Source organism: Elephas maximus, chromosome 9, assembly GCF_024166365.1.
Source record: "Elephas maximus indicus isolate mEleMax1 chromosome 9, mEleMax1 primary haplotype, whole genome shotgun sequence".
Lineage (NCBI taxonomy): Eukaryota > Metazoa > Chordata > Mammalia > Proboscidea > Elephantidae > Elephas > Elephas maximus.
This window is the reverse complement of record NC_064827.1, coordinates 49789509-49806689: the sequence shown is the minus strand read 5'-3', so window position 1 is coordinate 49806689 and position 17181 is coordinate 49789509. Positions and strand designations below refer to the sequence as shown.

Sequence of the window (17181 nt, the reverse complement as noted above, 5' to 3'; positions counted from 1 at the left end):
AAGAATATTCCCCCAAACAGAGAATATGAATCTTTATGTTTGAAAAGGCCCAACACAACGCATATCATCATCAAATTTCAGAACATTAGGGATAAACAGAAGACCACAAAAGCTCCCAAAGGGGGAAAAAAAAACAGGTCCTACACAAAGACTAGGAAATCAGATGTCAGTTTTTTTTGTTTTTTTTTTTTTTATTGAGCTTCAAGTGAACGTTTACAAATCAAGTCAGACTGTCACATGTAAGTTTATATACACCTTACTCCGTACTCCCACTTGTTCTCCCCCTAATGAGTCAGCCCTTCCAGTCTCTCCTTTTGTGACAATTTTGCCAGCTTCCAACTCTCTCTATCCTCCCATTCCCCCTCCAGACAGGAGATGCCAACACAGTCTCAAGTGACCACTTGATATAATTAGCTCACTCTTCATCAGCATCTCTCACCTACCCACTGTCCAGTCCCTTTCATGTCTGATAAGTTGTCTTCGGGGATGGTTCCTGTCCTGTGCCAACAGAAGGTTTGGGGACCATGTCTGCCAGGATTCCTCTAGTCTCAGTCAGACCATTAAGTATGGTCTTTTTATGAGAATTTGGGGTCTGCATCCCACTGATCTCCTGCTCCCTCAGGGGTTCTCTGTTGCGCTCCCTGTCAGGGCAGTCGTCGATTGTGGCCGGGCACCAACTAGTTCTTCTGGTCTCAGGGTGATGAAGGTCTCTGGTTCATGTGGCCCTTTCTGTCTCTTGGGCTCTTAGATGTCAGTTTTTTTAAGAGCAACATTAAAAAAACTAGAAAACCTTAAAAATTGAAAGTGAATTCCAACAAGAATTCTATACTTAGTAATCACATGTGAGGGGAGAATGAACGTATTTTTCAGACACAAAACTTTACCTCCAAGGTACCAATACTAAGAAAGTTACTAAAGGATGTACCCTAATAAAACAACGGAGTAAATCAAAAATGAGGAAGATATACTATCCATGAAAAACGGGATCCAACACAGAGGAACAGCTAAGGAAAGTTCCATAACAGCAGCTGCACAACAAGCCTGGAGAGCAAGTTCATATATTGGAACTGGAAGAAGAGGGGCTTCAGGAGGGAGGTGTTCAGGATAAAGGGTGGAATCAATGTATTTGAACATATGATTATGAAAAAGAAAAATATTGTTGATACCATGTGGCAGAGGTATATTTACAAAAAAAAAAAATTAACCACGAATAACAGAAAGCCAGGTAATTTAAAAAAAAAACCCAAGTTATTATTAACCTCAGAGAAAGCAAAGAGCTGTACTGTATCTCACTATTTGGATTAGCAGGAAACAGTATCTTCATAATCAAAATAATAAGATACTAATTACTACTTTGAAGCCCTGGTGGTGCAGTGGTTAAAAGCTCGGCTGCTAAACAAAAGGCTGGCGGTTCAAATCCACCAGCTGCTCCTTGGAAACCCTACGGGGCAGTTCTACTCTGTTCTATACAGTCACTATGAGTCAGAACTGACTCGACGGCACCTAACAACAACAACAATTACCATTTTAACCAGAAATTGTAATGTATGTAATTACATAGGGAAAGGGAAGTAGGAGAGCTGTAAGGAAAGTTCTCTATCTACCATAGTAAGAAATGAAGAGATAATGCCCGAATCTGATTAATCAAGAAGCACCAGGCTACACATGGCATTTAGGAATTAGGAGGTAAATACTGGTGAAAATGGCCAGAAGTTTCTTCTAAGTAGGACTTGGAGATAGAGAAGGGTAGGCACTATCTGTCTTTTAATTGTATTTAGGTTTTTAAGCTATGTAAAGATATTATTTTTTAAAAATTAATTTAAAATAATTAATTGACAAAGAATATTTACAACACGTTATAGACAGAAGATCAGTATCTTCAAATAATCTCTTACAAAAGACAGCAGCATAAGAAAATATATGCAAGGGACAAGAACAGACAATTCACAAAATAAATATTAATATCCAAGGTGCATATGAAAAAAGCTTTTGCCGTTAAAGCAACAACAAAAAATCCAGACTGAAACAATAAAGGAGCATTATTTTAACCTACCAATTAGCAAAACTTTGGAAAATGGGTAATATCAGTATTGTTGGTAAGGTTTTGGGGAAAAATGCACTGATTGTGAAGTATAAGTTGATGTATTATTTCTGGAGGAAAATTTGGTAATATGAATAAAAACCTTAAAAATATGCATGAGATTTTGTCCAGTAACTCCTGCTAGAAATGCATCCTTAAGGAAATAGTTACAAATATGTGTGAAAGGATTCAGCTACCCGGGTATCTATTTTAGCAAAACTTTAAGGCTGTCTTTTTCATAGTGATTTACCAGAAACAATATAACATCCTTACCTGAACTGTACGTCCTGCATTGATATGCTCTTCATGCAACTTGTCCCAGATTCTGCACCTTTGATACTATATAAAAGAAAAGAAAAAATATTGAATTCTTTATCACTAACGTGATTAGTTCCATTTACCACAAAATTCTTACTCACCTACCCAAACTTAAACATAGCAGCTAAAGAAAGTAACTTAGTAGTGGCAGCTAAACTTAATAAGATAAGGTTTCAAGATGTACCTAGAGACTAGATATTTGGTCTTTCTTTTAGGGCATATTAAGCCTCATGTATCTACCCTACTAGATTTAATTGGAAAGTCCACAAAGATAAATCAAACCAGGGAACACTCAACTAGAGCTGAATTGAGCAGTTACATATAGCTGTATATTCATGTAACTATTTCACACGTCTCCTTTCACTCAAATCTGAACTTCAAGAAGGTAGGGGCTATGTCTATTTCACTTACCACTGCGTTTCTAACACCCGGCTTGGGGCCTGGCATGCAGCAGATGCAATGCAGCGAATTGCTTTTATATGGTCTTTCTAGCCATGGTCTTGTAACTCCCACAAAATGACTGGCTGGGACTATGCAGATAAGGTGTGTAAAACTCTTGCAGGGATTGGATGGTGACTATGCAAATAAGGTGCCTGTGGCCTACCAAGAGGATTGGTCAGTTTTACCATCCTGCTAGGCTTAAAACAGCCACTCCCACAGTGGTTGAGGGGCACCCCCCTAACATCAAGAAGAGTTGGAAGTGAAGCTCGTCCTGTGGACCCAGGGCCCCTGTGCCAAGAACCTCCTAGACCCAGGAGATAGAGAGAGCTGTAACACTAGAGGCAACACAAGATGGCAGCAGCACAGGACCAGCAGATGGCTGCAGTGGACTTGCCAACCCAGAGAACGAGTGAGCTTGGTGCCTTTGCGCAGGAGGCTTCTTGGCAGAGTTGGGTGCCTCCAAGCACTTATCAGGGGAGCTAAAGAGCTATAATACTTGCTCAAGCAGGGCATAGGCCAGTGACAGAGGCTCAAGCACAGACTGCCTTGTGGGTATGGCTGAGAAGGAATTGAGGACTCTTGGTTGGAAGCTGTCCTTATTGACACACTGTAGCCTGCCTCCTGAGTTGTTCTTGTTACTTCCAAGTGGATCCTGATCGTGAGTTGTAACCTGTTACTTCCCTAATAAACCCCATAATTGTGAGTATGGCCAGTAAGTTCTGTGTGGCCATTGCACCAAATTATCAAACCCAGCAGAAAAGTAGAGAGTGCCACGGGAGGGACGGCTGGTGTCAGAATTGGTTAAAAAGATTGGAGAGGGGAGGTACTCTGACCTCCATCTCATAGGAATCGGCTTTGGGCTGATGGTGATTATCCTCACATTTCCTGATGTTAGAGGACTGCAGCAGGCAAGCATATACATTTGTTCTATAAATTGCAGTAATCTTCTTTATAGCATCTTTATAATTATCCAGTCTTGACTTCTGTTTCTGGCAATATAACAGGTAAAATAAACTGAAATCCTCCCTCCTGCTATAAAATTCCTAGAAATAAACATCCTCTTAAATACAAAGTTGTGCTTACATGAACCTTGCGAAAATCCTCACAGATCAAAAACTAAGATGGAACGAAATGTCAGAGCAGTAAACTTGAACCAATGCTGCAGCTACTAATTACCAGGAGGAGGGGTTGGGGGTGAACGACGTTGCCGGTCTTAAAACCAAGTTTTTAAAAGCCACAAGAAGACAACAGATGAAACCTTTGGCCTAAAAGAGGTGGGGCACTGGAATTTAGATTTCCGATAGAAAGCTAGGATCCATGTAGGGCTATATGCTCAGAAAAAGGATGTGCTAAAAAATGAGGAGAAACTTTTTATTTTGACTGATAATACAGGGAGGCAATAAAAAAACCTTGTCTTGCTCTGGGTTCTTGGTCAAAATAAAGGAGTCTCTCCTGAGAATTGGCAACCTTATGACTATCTTATATGTGTTTAGGGTTTAAATTTACATGGTACTTTTAAGATCCAGGAAATCCTAAATTAAGATGTTATTTTGAAAAGTTATCTCTGAATTAGTCTTGGGGAGCACAGCAGAAACAAATCCAAATCCCATCCTGTTGGGACATACCCTTAACTCAACCCTTTCAAACTGCCAACCATTGAGTTAGTAGTCAAGCACAAACCATTTGCACCACCCAGGGACCTCTTATCCTTGACACACAGTTCCCACAAATACAGCCCCACAAAACATGAGCTTACAATCCAAAATTATAAAACACAAGAAGAAATAATCTGTTACGAGCAAGAGTCAGTATAATAAGAACTCCCACCAACTAAGCTGAACTTCAGATTACAGTATTGGAAAGGGACTAAAAAATATGCATATTTAAAATAATTAAAGATATAAATGAAGCATTTGAAAGCATGAGGAAAGAACAAGACACTATCGGAAAACGACAGCTTTTAGCACTACAAATGATGTGCACTTGTTGCATTTATAAGCAGGTGTCAGAAAATTCTTTCTTGTACTGAGCCAAAACCATCTCCTTGTAACTTCTGACTGCTGGTCCCACTTCTGACCTTGGAGACACATATAATAAGTCTAATCTTTTGCACATGACAGCCCTTCAGAAATTTTAAGACTGGTATTAGAACTAGCCTTCTCTTCTTTAAACTACCAATATCTAGGTCCTTCAGCCATCCCTCAACTGATAAGGTTACCAAAACTAACGAAGAACTCATCCTCTGTGTACTTTCCACTAACCTCTACCTCTATTAGTATTGGTGCACTGGCTAAATTTGTCATACTGTAATTCATACCTTTTTCTTTTTATTTACTGTACTAGAATGGTATTGCTGAGTTACCAATTTAAATCCACAAGTATCTTTATTATGATTCACATCACTATGTAACAACCAATTTTTTTTTTTTTTTTTTACCAATAATAATCTTCATTTACCAACAATAAAGCATAACATAAGTATTAACCCGTTGCTGTCCGGTTGATTCCAACTCATAGAAACCCTATAGGACAGAGTAGAGCTGCCCCATAGGATTTCCAAGGAGCGGCTGGTGGATTTGAACTGCCGGCCTTTTGGCCGTAGCTCTTAACCACTGTAATAAGTATTATACACATTTAAATCAGAGATCACTATCTATTGGTTTGCTAGTTATATTACAGCAATTGTTTGTTGTTAAGGAAATCGGGTCACTATAAATCTTGCTAAGTATCAATGTTGCATGCAGGTCCCCTCCCCCTGCCCCATATGAAATCAAGCCTCACAATAACGCTATGAGGAAGATTAAAATTTTACCATTACAACTCTCTAAAGATCATGGGCATTTATAGCTGTCCCATGAATGGTTAAAATGGTGAATATTAACTCTGTGAACCTTAGGGTCTGCTGCACAGTCTGTGTGACGATTGTGTGTTTATCTCTGACTGGGGATGACATCAATCAAGGCATGTTCCACAGGGAGTAAGTGAGCTGGAGTTTGAATAGTAGACAATGTTTGAAAGGTGACAAATGGTAGGGTAGATGTTGTTAATAGATGTCAGAGAGAAAGCAAAACTATTTTTTCTACCTTCACCTTTATTGAGAAAAATGATCTTCAGATAGAAAAGTATACCATAAACAAGATTAAGAAGAAAATGAAAACCAAAAAAGAGCAAACCTAGATACTTCAAATGAGTTCAAGTCAACAGGCTTAGGGAAATTACATTTGAGTGAACCAAAAGACTGCAAATGTGACCACAGAAACATTTTGCTTATCTATGAGGAACTGTGGAGAACTGGAAAAGCTCCTAGAGACCAGCAAATATTGACCCAATTTTCACTAAAGAAAGTGTATTTAAAACACTGTAAGTCTTTGGGAAAACTCTACATTAGATTATTAGAGAGATGATTTGTGAGACTTAGAAAGAAAAAGGGTGACAGTATACCAGTGTGCTCTGTCCCCTTCCTGGCCAACTATGATTTGAAAACAAAGAATGTACAATTACCACATTTGTAGATAACAATAACTAGAGGGAATAATTAACATAGATGAAAGATCACAATTCTGCATGATAAAAAGAACAAACCTAACAATGATAAGTGTAGAACCTAGTATTAAAATTAAAAAGAGCAACTGTACGAGTAAAAGAAATAGGCATGGTCAGGCTCAACAGGTGCAGTTCAAATAAAAAAGTCCTAGGGGTTTTATTTAATTGATTACGAAGCCAATAAAAAGAGCCAGCAATATAAAATGGCTTCTAAAACAACTGATGCAATCTCAGGCTCCATGCCTGTATATATGTACTCATTTATTAGAAGCACACTATGTTTCAAGCATAATATTAGAAGTTTAACACATTTACAAACATAGTGACCCTCAAGTAAGTAATTGAACCACTTTAAGTCTGTTTTTCCACCTAAAAAATGAAGACAGTAATAATATCCAGCCTATAAGAATGCTGAGGGTTAAATAATATGATATATATAAAACCTTAAACATAGCACTCAACGACTGAAAACAATTTTCACTTTTGCTATTATTATTATTCGCTTACTTGCCCAGGAAGCGGTAGAAGAGGTTACAATCTTGGTGGAAGACAACACCCCAGGATGCAGCCTCTGGAGGGGCTGAACTAGAGATGCTTGGGATTCCTGAACACCAAACACAGCTGAGGGCAGGGATCAGATACCCAGTACCACATCAGAAAAACTGAATCTGGATATGGAATCTCTGAATGGCAAGGGAGTCTGCTCTCCTCCCCACCTACTCTCTTTTCCCTGCTGGTTGAAAATTTATACTATATCCCTCCTCACTCTCCCTACCCCCACCTCTGACACAGTAGCACCCTGACAGGTAGAAGACTGGAGGACTGCTCTCTCTGGAAAGTGAATAGCTAATAAGACCTACAGATACTGACATCTGGTGGTTCCCCATTAAAATGGATCCTCATCTGTTCAACCCTCCAGGCAGCAAGGCCCCCACTACTACACTGCTACACACCTACAACACACACCTACAACACACACACACACACACACACACACACACACACACACACACACCTTCCAATTAGCACTCCCATCCGGGAAAACCCATAACGTGACAAACTGAGACCAAAAAAAAAAAAAGAAAGAAAGAAAGAAAAAAGGGGACTCAGGAAAAACAAAGAAAAGTAAGAAGAAGAAAACATAAAAACTAATACCACAGGCAGATGAGATGATTTCTATCTATGAAACAAGAACAGGATTCTCTTTAAAAGAAAAAAGAGAGAGAGAAATATTGAGAGGAAAAAAATAGCTAGAAATTGAAACATGCTTCTGGTTAGACCATCTTAACTGGAATGTGGATGTGCTAGCTGCAGCTGAGTAGCCATCTTACATGCAAGACAGAAACAAGCTGAGGATGGCAAACACGATAAAAAAAAGCCTGGGTCTTTAATGACTATTGAGGGCCACTGCAGTTCTGGACTGCCCCCATTACCATGACAGAGAGAAAACAAAACAAAAACCCTCTATCTTATTTACATACTATTTTGGAGTTTTCTGTTACTTGCACCTTAACCATATACTAATACCATACATGCTACACAATAAGTTTTCCCCCAAGTCCCTACAATATGAAACAGAGGAAATCATGTTCCAAGCTTACTATCTTGTCATTCATATCAACTTGCTTAAAGTCTATCTTACATTAGCCAAGAAAGCCGAATGCCAACATTTGAAATTTCAGGATTATACTTTAATCAAGTCTATCATGTGTAATAAAACGTAATGCTGAAGGACCGACCTATGGAATACAGTCCCAGGTGTCCACAACACACTACTCTCATTGTTCTCCAATGTTGCACAATCACTCCACTAAGGCTTACCTTCAATTTCCCTTCCGTCTGACTTTCTTCTTTTCAATTCATATTGGATGACTGATGACCAACATAATAAATATTTTATCTTTCTACACCCTTTCCCCAGGAAGAATATGCCTTTTTGAAAGTGAGTCACTGTCAGACACCTGGAGCCCTAACTTAGTTCTTAACTCTTTTGTCCAGAGTGAACACAGAAGCTTTGAAATGTTTAAATGTTTTTACCCTGCCTTAACATATCTATTAAAACATGTTATTCAATCTTATATAGATATAAAGCCACTTTCATAATAAAACTAGAAATCCTACAGATAGTAGAATGGCTAAGAACATGAAATATAGATCAGTATGAGTTTTCGACTCGACGGCACAGGGCACAGGGTTATGAGTTTAACTGCTTGGCCTAAGACGGTATCGCCTATGTTGTTAACTGTAATTATTTTGATGTTGTCAAAAAATTTCACAGTACAACCAATGTCACAAAATAGTATGTGTATTAACTGTTTAATGAGAAACTAATTTGCTCGTAAACCCTCACCTAAAGCATAATAATAATTTTTTTTTAATTTTCACAAAACGTTAAAGGAAACATCTTCCGGCAGACAGGCATCAATATAACCCTGGGATAATTTTCTTATTAAAGTCTGGCATACCTAATCGAATCATACCTGTCCTCTTCCTACCTTTCCCCCAGGGTTCTGGCTTCTCCATTGATGTCTGATTGAGTGATACATGTGGCTAGGATCTGAGGGTAATAAGGTCAGGCACTTTTGTTTAGAATGAATACAAGAAAAGGAAAATCTAAGACAAGCCAAAGGTAAAAGCAAGATAACAAAGGAAAGAAATGGCATTAGTAGGTCATAATCCACCTATTTCTGTCTTTCAGAATCAATTCATCTGCCAAATTCTGGTCTCCCCTTTGTAAGTGAACACTTTAATATGTACTCAAGATTTTGAAATACACCCTGTCAAACCTCCCACACTGAGATCAACAACCAAAAGAAAACAGCTCTATTTGAAAAATCACCGTTTGAGACCAAACAGTCAACAATTACTTAAAACAAAGATGAGAATGTAAGGGAATAGGGAAACTAGATTAACGGAAACAGAACAACAAGAACAGAAATAATAAGAATGTTCATGAATTGTGAATAATGTAACCAATGTCACTGAAGAAGCTGTGTGGAAATTGTTGAATGGGAACCTAAAATGCTGTGTAAACCTTCACTGAAAACACAATAAAATATTACTAAAAAGAAAACTATTTCTATATTGTTATAGTGCTAAAGAGTCAGCCGCCCTCATTAACTAAAGCATGGAACCCTTTAATTTGTTTCCACTCATGACAAAAATGACTACTTACCAGACAACTCTTTCTCTACACTTAAGAGTCATGGCTTCATTTATTTTTATGGGTGAAGAAGAAAGAAATTAAAAGGACGGCAAATTACTAACCCTGAATTCTAGAAGTACCTTCATATTTGCACTGAAATTTTAACCTTAATGTTCTTGGAATTTATTTTCTATACTATTTAAAAGGGACTTAAATATTAAATACTAAGAAGATAGATACTATTTATAGGGGAAAGACAGTTTTCTTACTTGTACAAGCTACTCAGTTGAGGGTGATGAATAGTATTTACATTGAAAGCTTTATAACCATACCCTTTCCAACCCCTCTGGAAAAAAAAAATCAATGGAGGGCCACACAGCTTAAAATTTATACTGGGGAAGTCCTTTTGAAATAGTAAATACTACTGACCTCTCCCACAGCAAATAAGACAATAAAAACCCAGTGCCGTCGAGTCGATTCAATACTACTGACCTCTCTCACAGCAAATAAGACAGTATAACTTGCTAAATCAATGCCCATTACTCAATAAACCTGATGTTCCCATAAATGTCATAACCACTCCTCCAGACTCTGACCAGTCTGAGTCAACCTGGTCAACCCCCACCATAGTCCCTGAGACTAGTTCTTCCTCCCTCTACCAACTTCCTCAACAGGTCTTTAGGCAATGTTTCTCAGTTTAGGGCTTTCCTCAAAGGGACGCAATGAAGTAATGAAATTCCCTCACAGCACATGATTACTGACTTCTCTAATATATGTGCACCTGAAGAGGACAGGAGTTAGTGATGGAAACACATTCAAAGTTCAGAAACCTTATCATGGCATGAATGAAATTAAGTCAAGTCCCCACCTTCACACCTGGTGTACTGTCAAACAGGTTGTATGTTAATTAGTATATGCCTAATAGTTTGATATGTACAATGAAAAAGGGATGGGGTCTAACCCTACATCCCTTCCTAAAAAAGGAATATATGAGAAATGCATCTGTAGTACAGAAAAACCTGCTGAAAAAAATGAATCATGTTGCTAAATCAATAGGAGCTAGGAAGACTGAGATGGATTGACACAGTGGCTATCAAAATGGGCTCAGACGTATCAATGAGTGCAGGGATAGCACGGGACCGGGCAGTGTTATGTTCTGTTGTACATAGGGTCACTATGAGTCGGAACTGACTCAACGGCACCTAATAACAACATTTTAGCAAGGTCTCTTACCTAATATTCTAAATTGAGCTAAAGTGCACAACAAACATACATCCAATTATATAACTGTTTCTCGTGATAGAAAATGAAAAAGCTCACCTTCTCAATATTTATTTGGTGCTTTCTTAACCTCTCCAAGTCTGTTGGGATTACTATCTTAATGAATTTCTGGATAGCTGGCTCAAGACGGCGTAATTTCACTTTTTCTTCATCTTCAGACATCCTAAAAAGATGTTATGTCACTTCGACTTGCAAAAATCGTCTTGTCCACTCATGTAGAAAAACCTAAGAGGGAAAAATTTCTTTAACAATTTTTTTTTAATCAGTTTCCATTATTCTTAAAAGCCAACAATTAGGTAACTTTACAATTTATTCTAAATAGGTATTCAACCTACTGCTAAACTTGTGTGACTTGTTTTTCTTTATGAAACCATTTATTTATTCTAAAACCTTTTTCTCTTTTATAAAAGTAATGTTTATTAACTTAAGAAGGCTTAGAAAATATAGATAAGCCAAGGGAATAAAATAAAACCAACAATTTTCTCTTCATCCACAGTTAACTGCTCCTTAAATTTTGGTAACTGTCGTTCCAGGCATTTTTCTACATATGTATATATGTATGGTACCTCACAGTAGCCCTGGTGGTGTGACAGTTAAGCACTCAGCTGCAAACACAAAGGTGTAGTGGTTCAAATCCACCAGCTACTCTGTAGGAAAAAAGACCTGGTAATCTGCTCCAGTAAAGATAGCAGCCTAGGAAATCCCATGGGGTAGTTCTACCCCATCCTATAGTGTTGCTATGAGCCAGAATTGACTCAACAGCACACAACAACAAATGGTGCCTCAGAAAAAAGGCTTGGCAAACTAATTCCAAAAAATCAGCCATTGAAAACCCTAGAGAGTGCAGTTCTACTCTGACATACATGGGGTCACTGAGTCAGAATCAACTTGATGGCAATTGGTTTCATGTATGCATATAAATACATTTTTTTAAAAAAAGAAAACTAGCTGTGGTGATACAGTGGTTAAGAGCTCAGCTATTAAGTAAACTGTCGGCAGCTTGAATCCACCAGGTGCTCCTTGGAAACCCCATAGGACAGTTCTACTCTGTTCTACAGGGTTACTATGAGTTGGAATTGACTTGATGGCAATGGGTTTGTTTTTTTTTTAGGAATATATTGTCTAAGTTTTCATTTCCCAATATATCTTGGACATGGAATAACATTTTTTATAAAAGGTGTCAAATGGTAAAACTCCAAGAAAAGATTTCATTCTTAACATTGCTGCTAAGAAAAGCAACTTGTACCAAACTCCACTTCTAATGCCATCATAATGTGACTATGTAATTATATACTTCAAATATGATATGTAACTCTTCTCATCAATGCCCTTTAAATTGCCTGTTTCTTTTCTCACAAAGTGATTAATATTGTGTACAGATACAAATAACAAGCAACAGAACAGGAATAAGAACCTGAGTTTTCTGAGAGTATAATCAAATGTTCTTCTTTGTACTTCACCAGTAGTTTTCTACCAGAAATAATAACAGTTTTCTAACATTCATGTTTCCTAGTTTATCATATTGCCTCTTCTATGATACAGATTATATACCATAGGAAGATATTTATATCTACCACCATTCCTATCAAAATGTTTTTGAACATACCTGACACTCAATAGATGCTGACTGAACTAAAGTATCTCTTCACATGTCCCTTTTCAGAGTATCTAATCTTCCCACTCCAGTCACACAAAGCACAATATGCACAGCACATGACAACAGGGTCTGCCTTTAGACTCTTTTCCCTCTCCAATTTTTCCCACTGACTGTCACCAATTAATATATCTAAAAACCAACTGCAACATGCTACTCCCCTGAGCAAAAACCTCCAGTAGTTCCCAATGATTTAAACAAGCAAATACAATCTTCATAATTAGATCTACCCCATCTACCCAACTAGCATCTCCCAATATCTTGTAGCTTTGCAATGGTGCTCCTTCTGTCTAGATGCTCTTTCACATTCCCTCTGCCTCTAAACCTTCAGGATCATTTGATATGCAACTCATATGACTCTGCCTTCTCTTCCACTAATAAGGTGGAGTGTACTTAATCCCCAATTACAACTTGGCTTATTTTCACTGTTGCCTTATACTATTAAAGTAACTTGCTTTTTTGAGTTTCAAAAGTGGCATTTCTAGAGTTTCGCGTGACTCTGCCCTTCAGTTTTCTGTGCACAAGGAAAACCAGCTACCTATCTCAGAAGGGCTATCTCTCAGGGAAGATATTCTGTCCCCCAAAACCTCCCAAAACACTTTTCCAACACTTGGTCTCCTTCTAGAGAGTATTTTTCCCCCTTCTTCCCGCCATATTCTACTTTTATAAAATTATGATAGAATGCCTGTATAAAACTAAGAATAGAACATAATAACATTCAAATAATTGCATAAATGGTGATGTTATTGAAACAAGTTGTTTAACAGCACTTGTGATCATAAAATAGTTCAAATAATGTTTTAAGCTGTTACAGGAAGTCCTAATTCAATATACAAAGTATGGTGCAGAAGTGTGATCAAATAATGAATGAAAGTGTATTTCGGCATTTCTTGATTTTTCAGTCAGAAAATTGGAACAGAAGGATAAAAAAAAAAAAAAATGGACATTAAGACCACAACTGTGTAAAATGTCTAGAAGACCAGACAAAAAAACACAAAAATGTCTAATGTCCCAAACTTCTGCGAAGTTGTTATATTACTTTTTCCATTAAAAAAAATAGTATAACGGAATATCTGGGGTGGTGGGACTGTTCTGTATCATGACAGTGGTGGTAGATATACAATACACTAACTACATGTAGTCCCCGGGTTACGAACAACATCCGTTCCTTACAGTGTGTTTAAGTCAAATTTGTAGGGAAGTCAGAGCAGGTGCATACAGCTCTTATTTAGCCTTACTGTAGTGCAAGAAAAGGCTTGAAGGCTTTTCGAGGATTTAAAAGCTGCTTGTGCAGCAAGCGAAGGTGATTGTGACAAAGTATTTGCTGCCAGTAGGGGCTGGTTCAATTGTTTCAAAGTGAGGGTAAATTTACACAACATTAAAGGGCAAGTATGAGTTGGTCTTAAGTCCTAAGTTCAGAACCTGAGGATTGCCTGCATGTGCATTTGTCATAATCCATACAATTAGACCACAGAGTGAATTTTACTGTATGTAAATTAAAAACAAAAACAGGATACAGAAAAAAAAAATCCAAAATGGAATACAGACTATTAAAAAAAAAAAAAGAATGTAACTATTTTACAAATGAATAGCATAACCACACAGAAAGGAGTGGGGAATAATCTAACTAACTTTGGAAAACAGTATTTTAATAGTGTACTATAAGGCTGGAAGCCCTGGTGGCATAGTGGTTAAGTGCTATGGCTGCTAACTAAAAGGTCGGGAGATCGAATCTACCAGGCGCTCCTTGGAAACCCTGTGGGGCAGTTCTACTCTGTCCTGCAGGGTCACTATGAGTCAGAATTGACTCGATGGCAATGGGTTTGGTTTTGGTTTTGCTATAAAGCTAAAGACAAAAAGAACTGCATACGCTATACAGTAGTTAGTAAAATATGCTTCTCACAGGGGTATCGGTTAGGAATTCTGAAATTACTTTATGGGTATACTTTAAAAAAAAAAAAACAGTTGCCATTGAGTCAACTCTGACTCATGGTGATCCCATGTGTGTATTCTTGTTGTTCTGCGCCGTGGAGTCAATTCCGACTCATAGCGACCCTACAGGACAGAGCAGAACTGTCCCACAGGGTTTCTAAGAAGTGGCTGGTAGATCTGAACTGCAGACCTCTTGGTTATCAGCCTGAGCTCTTAACCACTTTGCCACCAGAAGAGAAAGTATTTTGTAGAAAAAGAGTCAGATTTCTCATTGTCAGAGAAAGAAGTTCTAAGCAGGGAGGAGACTAGAATGAACCCTCTGGTGCTAGTATAGAATCAGAGGTATCAGGATGAATTTGTTTTTTTAATACACAGATAGATAGAGACAGAGAGAAGTAAATATAGATCTTTGTGTATGCCTGGGTTGGTATATATATCTACATTTCTTAAATGTCTTCCGCGAGGCCCTAGAAGTAAAGATACTCCAGTAGCAATGAGCACAGCTAATGCCTAGATCTTGGTTTCTAAACACAAATCTCCAATAAAAGAAACCACGGGTCCTTGGAAAAGTAATTGATTCCAGGGTTGGGGCAGTGAAAACAGAAGATGAGCCTGAGGCATCTAATGGTGCAAGAAAATAAGGAAACTGTCAAAAAAAGGACAGGGTTATACCAAAAGGGCACAGGAAGAACCTGAAAAAACTCCCAATGGCCAAAGCTGGAACAATTTGGGATGCAAACAACAAAAAAGGTATAGTATTATAACCAATAGAAAAAAAAAAAAAACTGAGTCCGTAATAACATAAATCCATGACCAAATAAACAAATGAGAAGAAGGGACTACTCTTCCTTAGAGGAGAACTTCAATTAATAAATGAAGAATGAATGTGGTAAATAGAAAATCACCATTAGGGCAGCACAGTAATAATTACTGAAGGCAAGATACATCATTGGATGCTAAAATTAGCAAATGAAAGTTTGAAGATATTTGCATAATTTAAATCAATTACTTACAAAGGAAGAAACAGTAACTTTACACTGGAGAATCCTAGCAGTCACCATCTTAACTAAGTGATCAAGGTCAACGCCACAAGCAGTAAATCATATCATGGACCTCAGCATGATGAACTGAGAAGGGCACATATACTCCTTGGTATTTTTGCTAAAAATCCATACCCTGAATCTAACAAGGAGAAATACCAAACTCCAATTCAGAGATGCTCTACAAAATAACTGACCAGGACTCTTACAAAGTGGCTGCAACAATGGGCTCGAACATAGCCAATGATTCTGAGGATGGTGCAGGCCTGAGCAGTGTTTTGTTCTGTTGAACATGGAATTGCTATGAATCAGAACTAACTCGAAGGCACCTGACAGCAACTTCAAAAGTATAAAGGTTATGAAAGACAGGAAAAGACAAAGGAACTGTACAGGTTGGAGGAGACTAAGGAGACGTAACAGTGCAGGATCTTGGGATTAAAAAAAAAATTAGTGTAAAAAATGATGAAATCTGAAGAAAGCCACAGTTTAGTTAATAGTATTGTACCGATGTTAATTTCTTGGTTATGATCATTGTATTATGGTTACATTAAATTTAAGGGTGCTGTAAAGAATTCTGTATTGTTTCTGCAACTTTTCTGTAATTCTAAAATTATTTCAAAACAAAGTTTTTTAAATGTAAGGAGTTGATGTTTCACGTAAGAAATCAAACTGTAGTCACTGCACTAATACTTGCATTGAGGGGGTGCCAGGGCTTTGCCAGGTGCTTTACAAACTTTATCCTTTAGTGCTTACAACTAATATGAGTACTGTAATACTCATGATTCCGATGAGGAAAAAAGTACTCAGAGGTTAACTCAATTACTTAAGAAGTTTTATCTATAGGTGAAAAACTCCATTTCCCAGAAAAAGTCCAAAATCGCTGCCAATACCACTTCTCCAAAAGTGATGACGTTTTATCAGCCAAGAGATAATATATTTCCGCTTGTTGATGGTGCCCGATTTTCTCGGGCATTTCCCCAAGTGTGTCTGGCTGGTGCAAAGGGCACTGAATTTGGAGGGAAAAGTCAAGGCCCTTGGACCTCCTCGGAGCCTCCAATCTCGCTTTTGAAAAAGGAGGGAGTTAGACGTAGGGACCTTTTGAGAACCAGCTCCTGGCCTCCCTGACAGTCTCCGACCTTTCACTCCCAGTTCTTCCCCCACGACGCCCGCGCCTCGCGTCATCCCTCGCAGTGTCGCCCACGGCACACCAGGGCCACACACAACAAACGCCCCATTAGCGAATGGGTGCGCTGGCCCGTCCCGGGACCGAGACGCCAGCGACCCTGACGATCTGACTATCTGACGCCCACAGTGCGTCACGGCAGGGCAGGCGCCGGAAACTTTCAACCCTGCAACCCCGGGAAGCCATCACGGTCGCCCGTGTGCGGCCTCCCTACACCCGTTTCAAACAGCTCTTCCAAAAATGAAACTGAGTGAGGTTCTGCCGCTGCTGTCGGCCCAGAGGAGCCCCCACGGCGCTTGCACTTCTGCGCTGCTGCCCCGCTTCCCCACCGGGCGCCTGTCCCACGCGCCAGATCTGCGCAGGGCCCACGGTGTCCGAAGGGCCAGAGGCCCAGGAGGCGCCCACCCGCGAGCCCCTTACCTCCCTCCCCGGAGCTGGAGGCCGGTCGAAGCGCGGCGCAGGCGCGGGCGCGAGGGGGCGGGGCGTCGCGAGGGGCTGGCCGACTGGGCCCCGCCCCATCCCGTCCGGCCTCAAGGGCGCCCAGCCAAACTGAGAGGGTCGGGG

The 17181-nt window shown here is 39.1% G+C and overlaps 1 protein-coding gene across 1 annotated transcript in view; it reads right to left on the bottom strand.

Annotated features, from left to right (window-relative positions):
• Window positions 1-17092, bottom strand: part of STX17 (syntaxin 17) — a 74618-nt gene extending 57526 nt beyond the window's left edge. Inside the window, exons 1-3 of the mRNA XM_049896058.1 lie at window positions 17038-17092; window positions 10848-11033; window positions 2354-2419 (exon numbers count right to left, since the gene is read on the bottom strand). Of these exons, the coding sequence (XP_049752015.1) occupies window positions 2354-2419; window positions 10848-10970 (189 nt within the window). The 5' untranslated portion in view covers window positions 10971-11033; window positions 17038-17092. The remainder of the gene's footprint in view (window positions 1-2353; window positions 2420-10847; window positions 11034-17037) is intronic.
• Window positions 17093-17181: the final 89 nt, after the last annotated feature.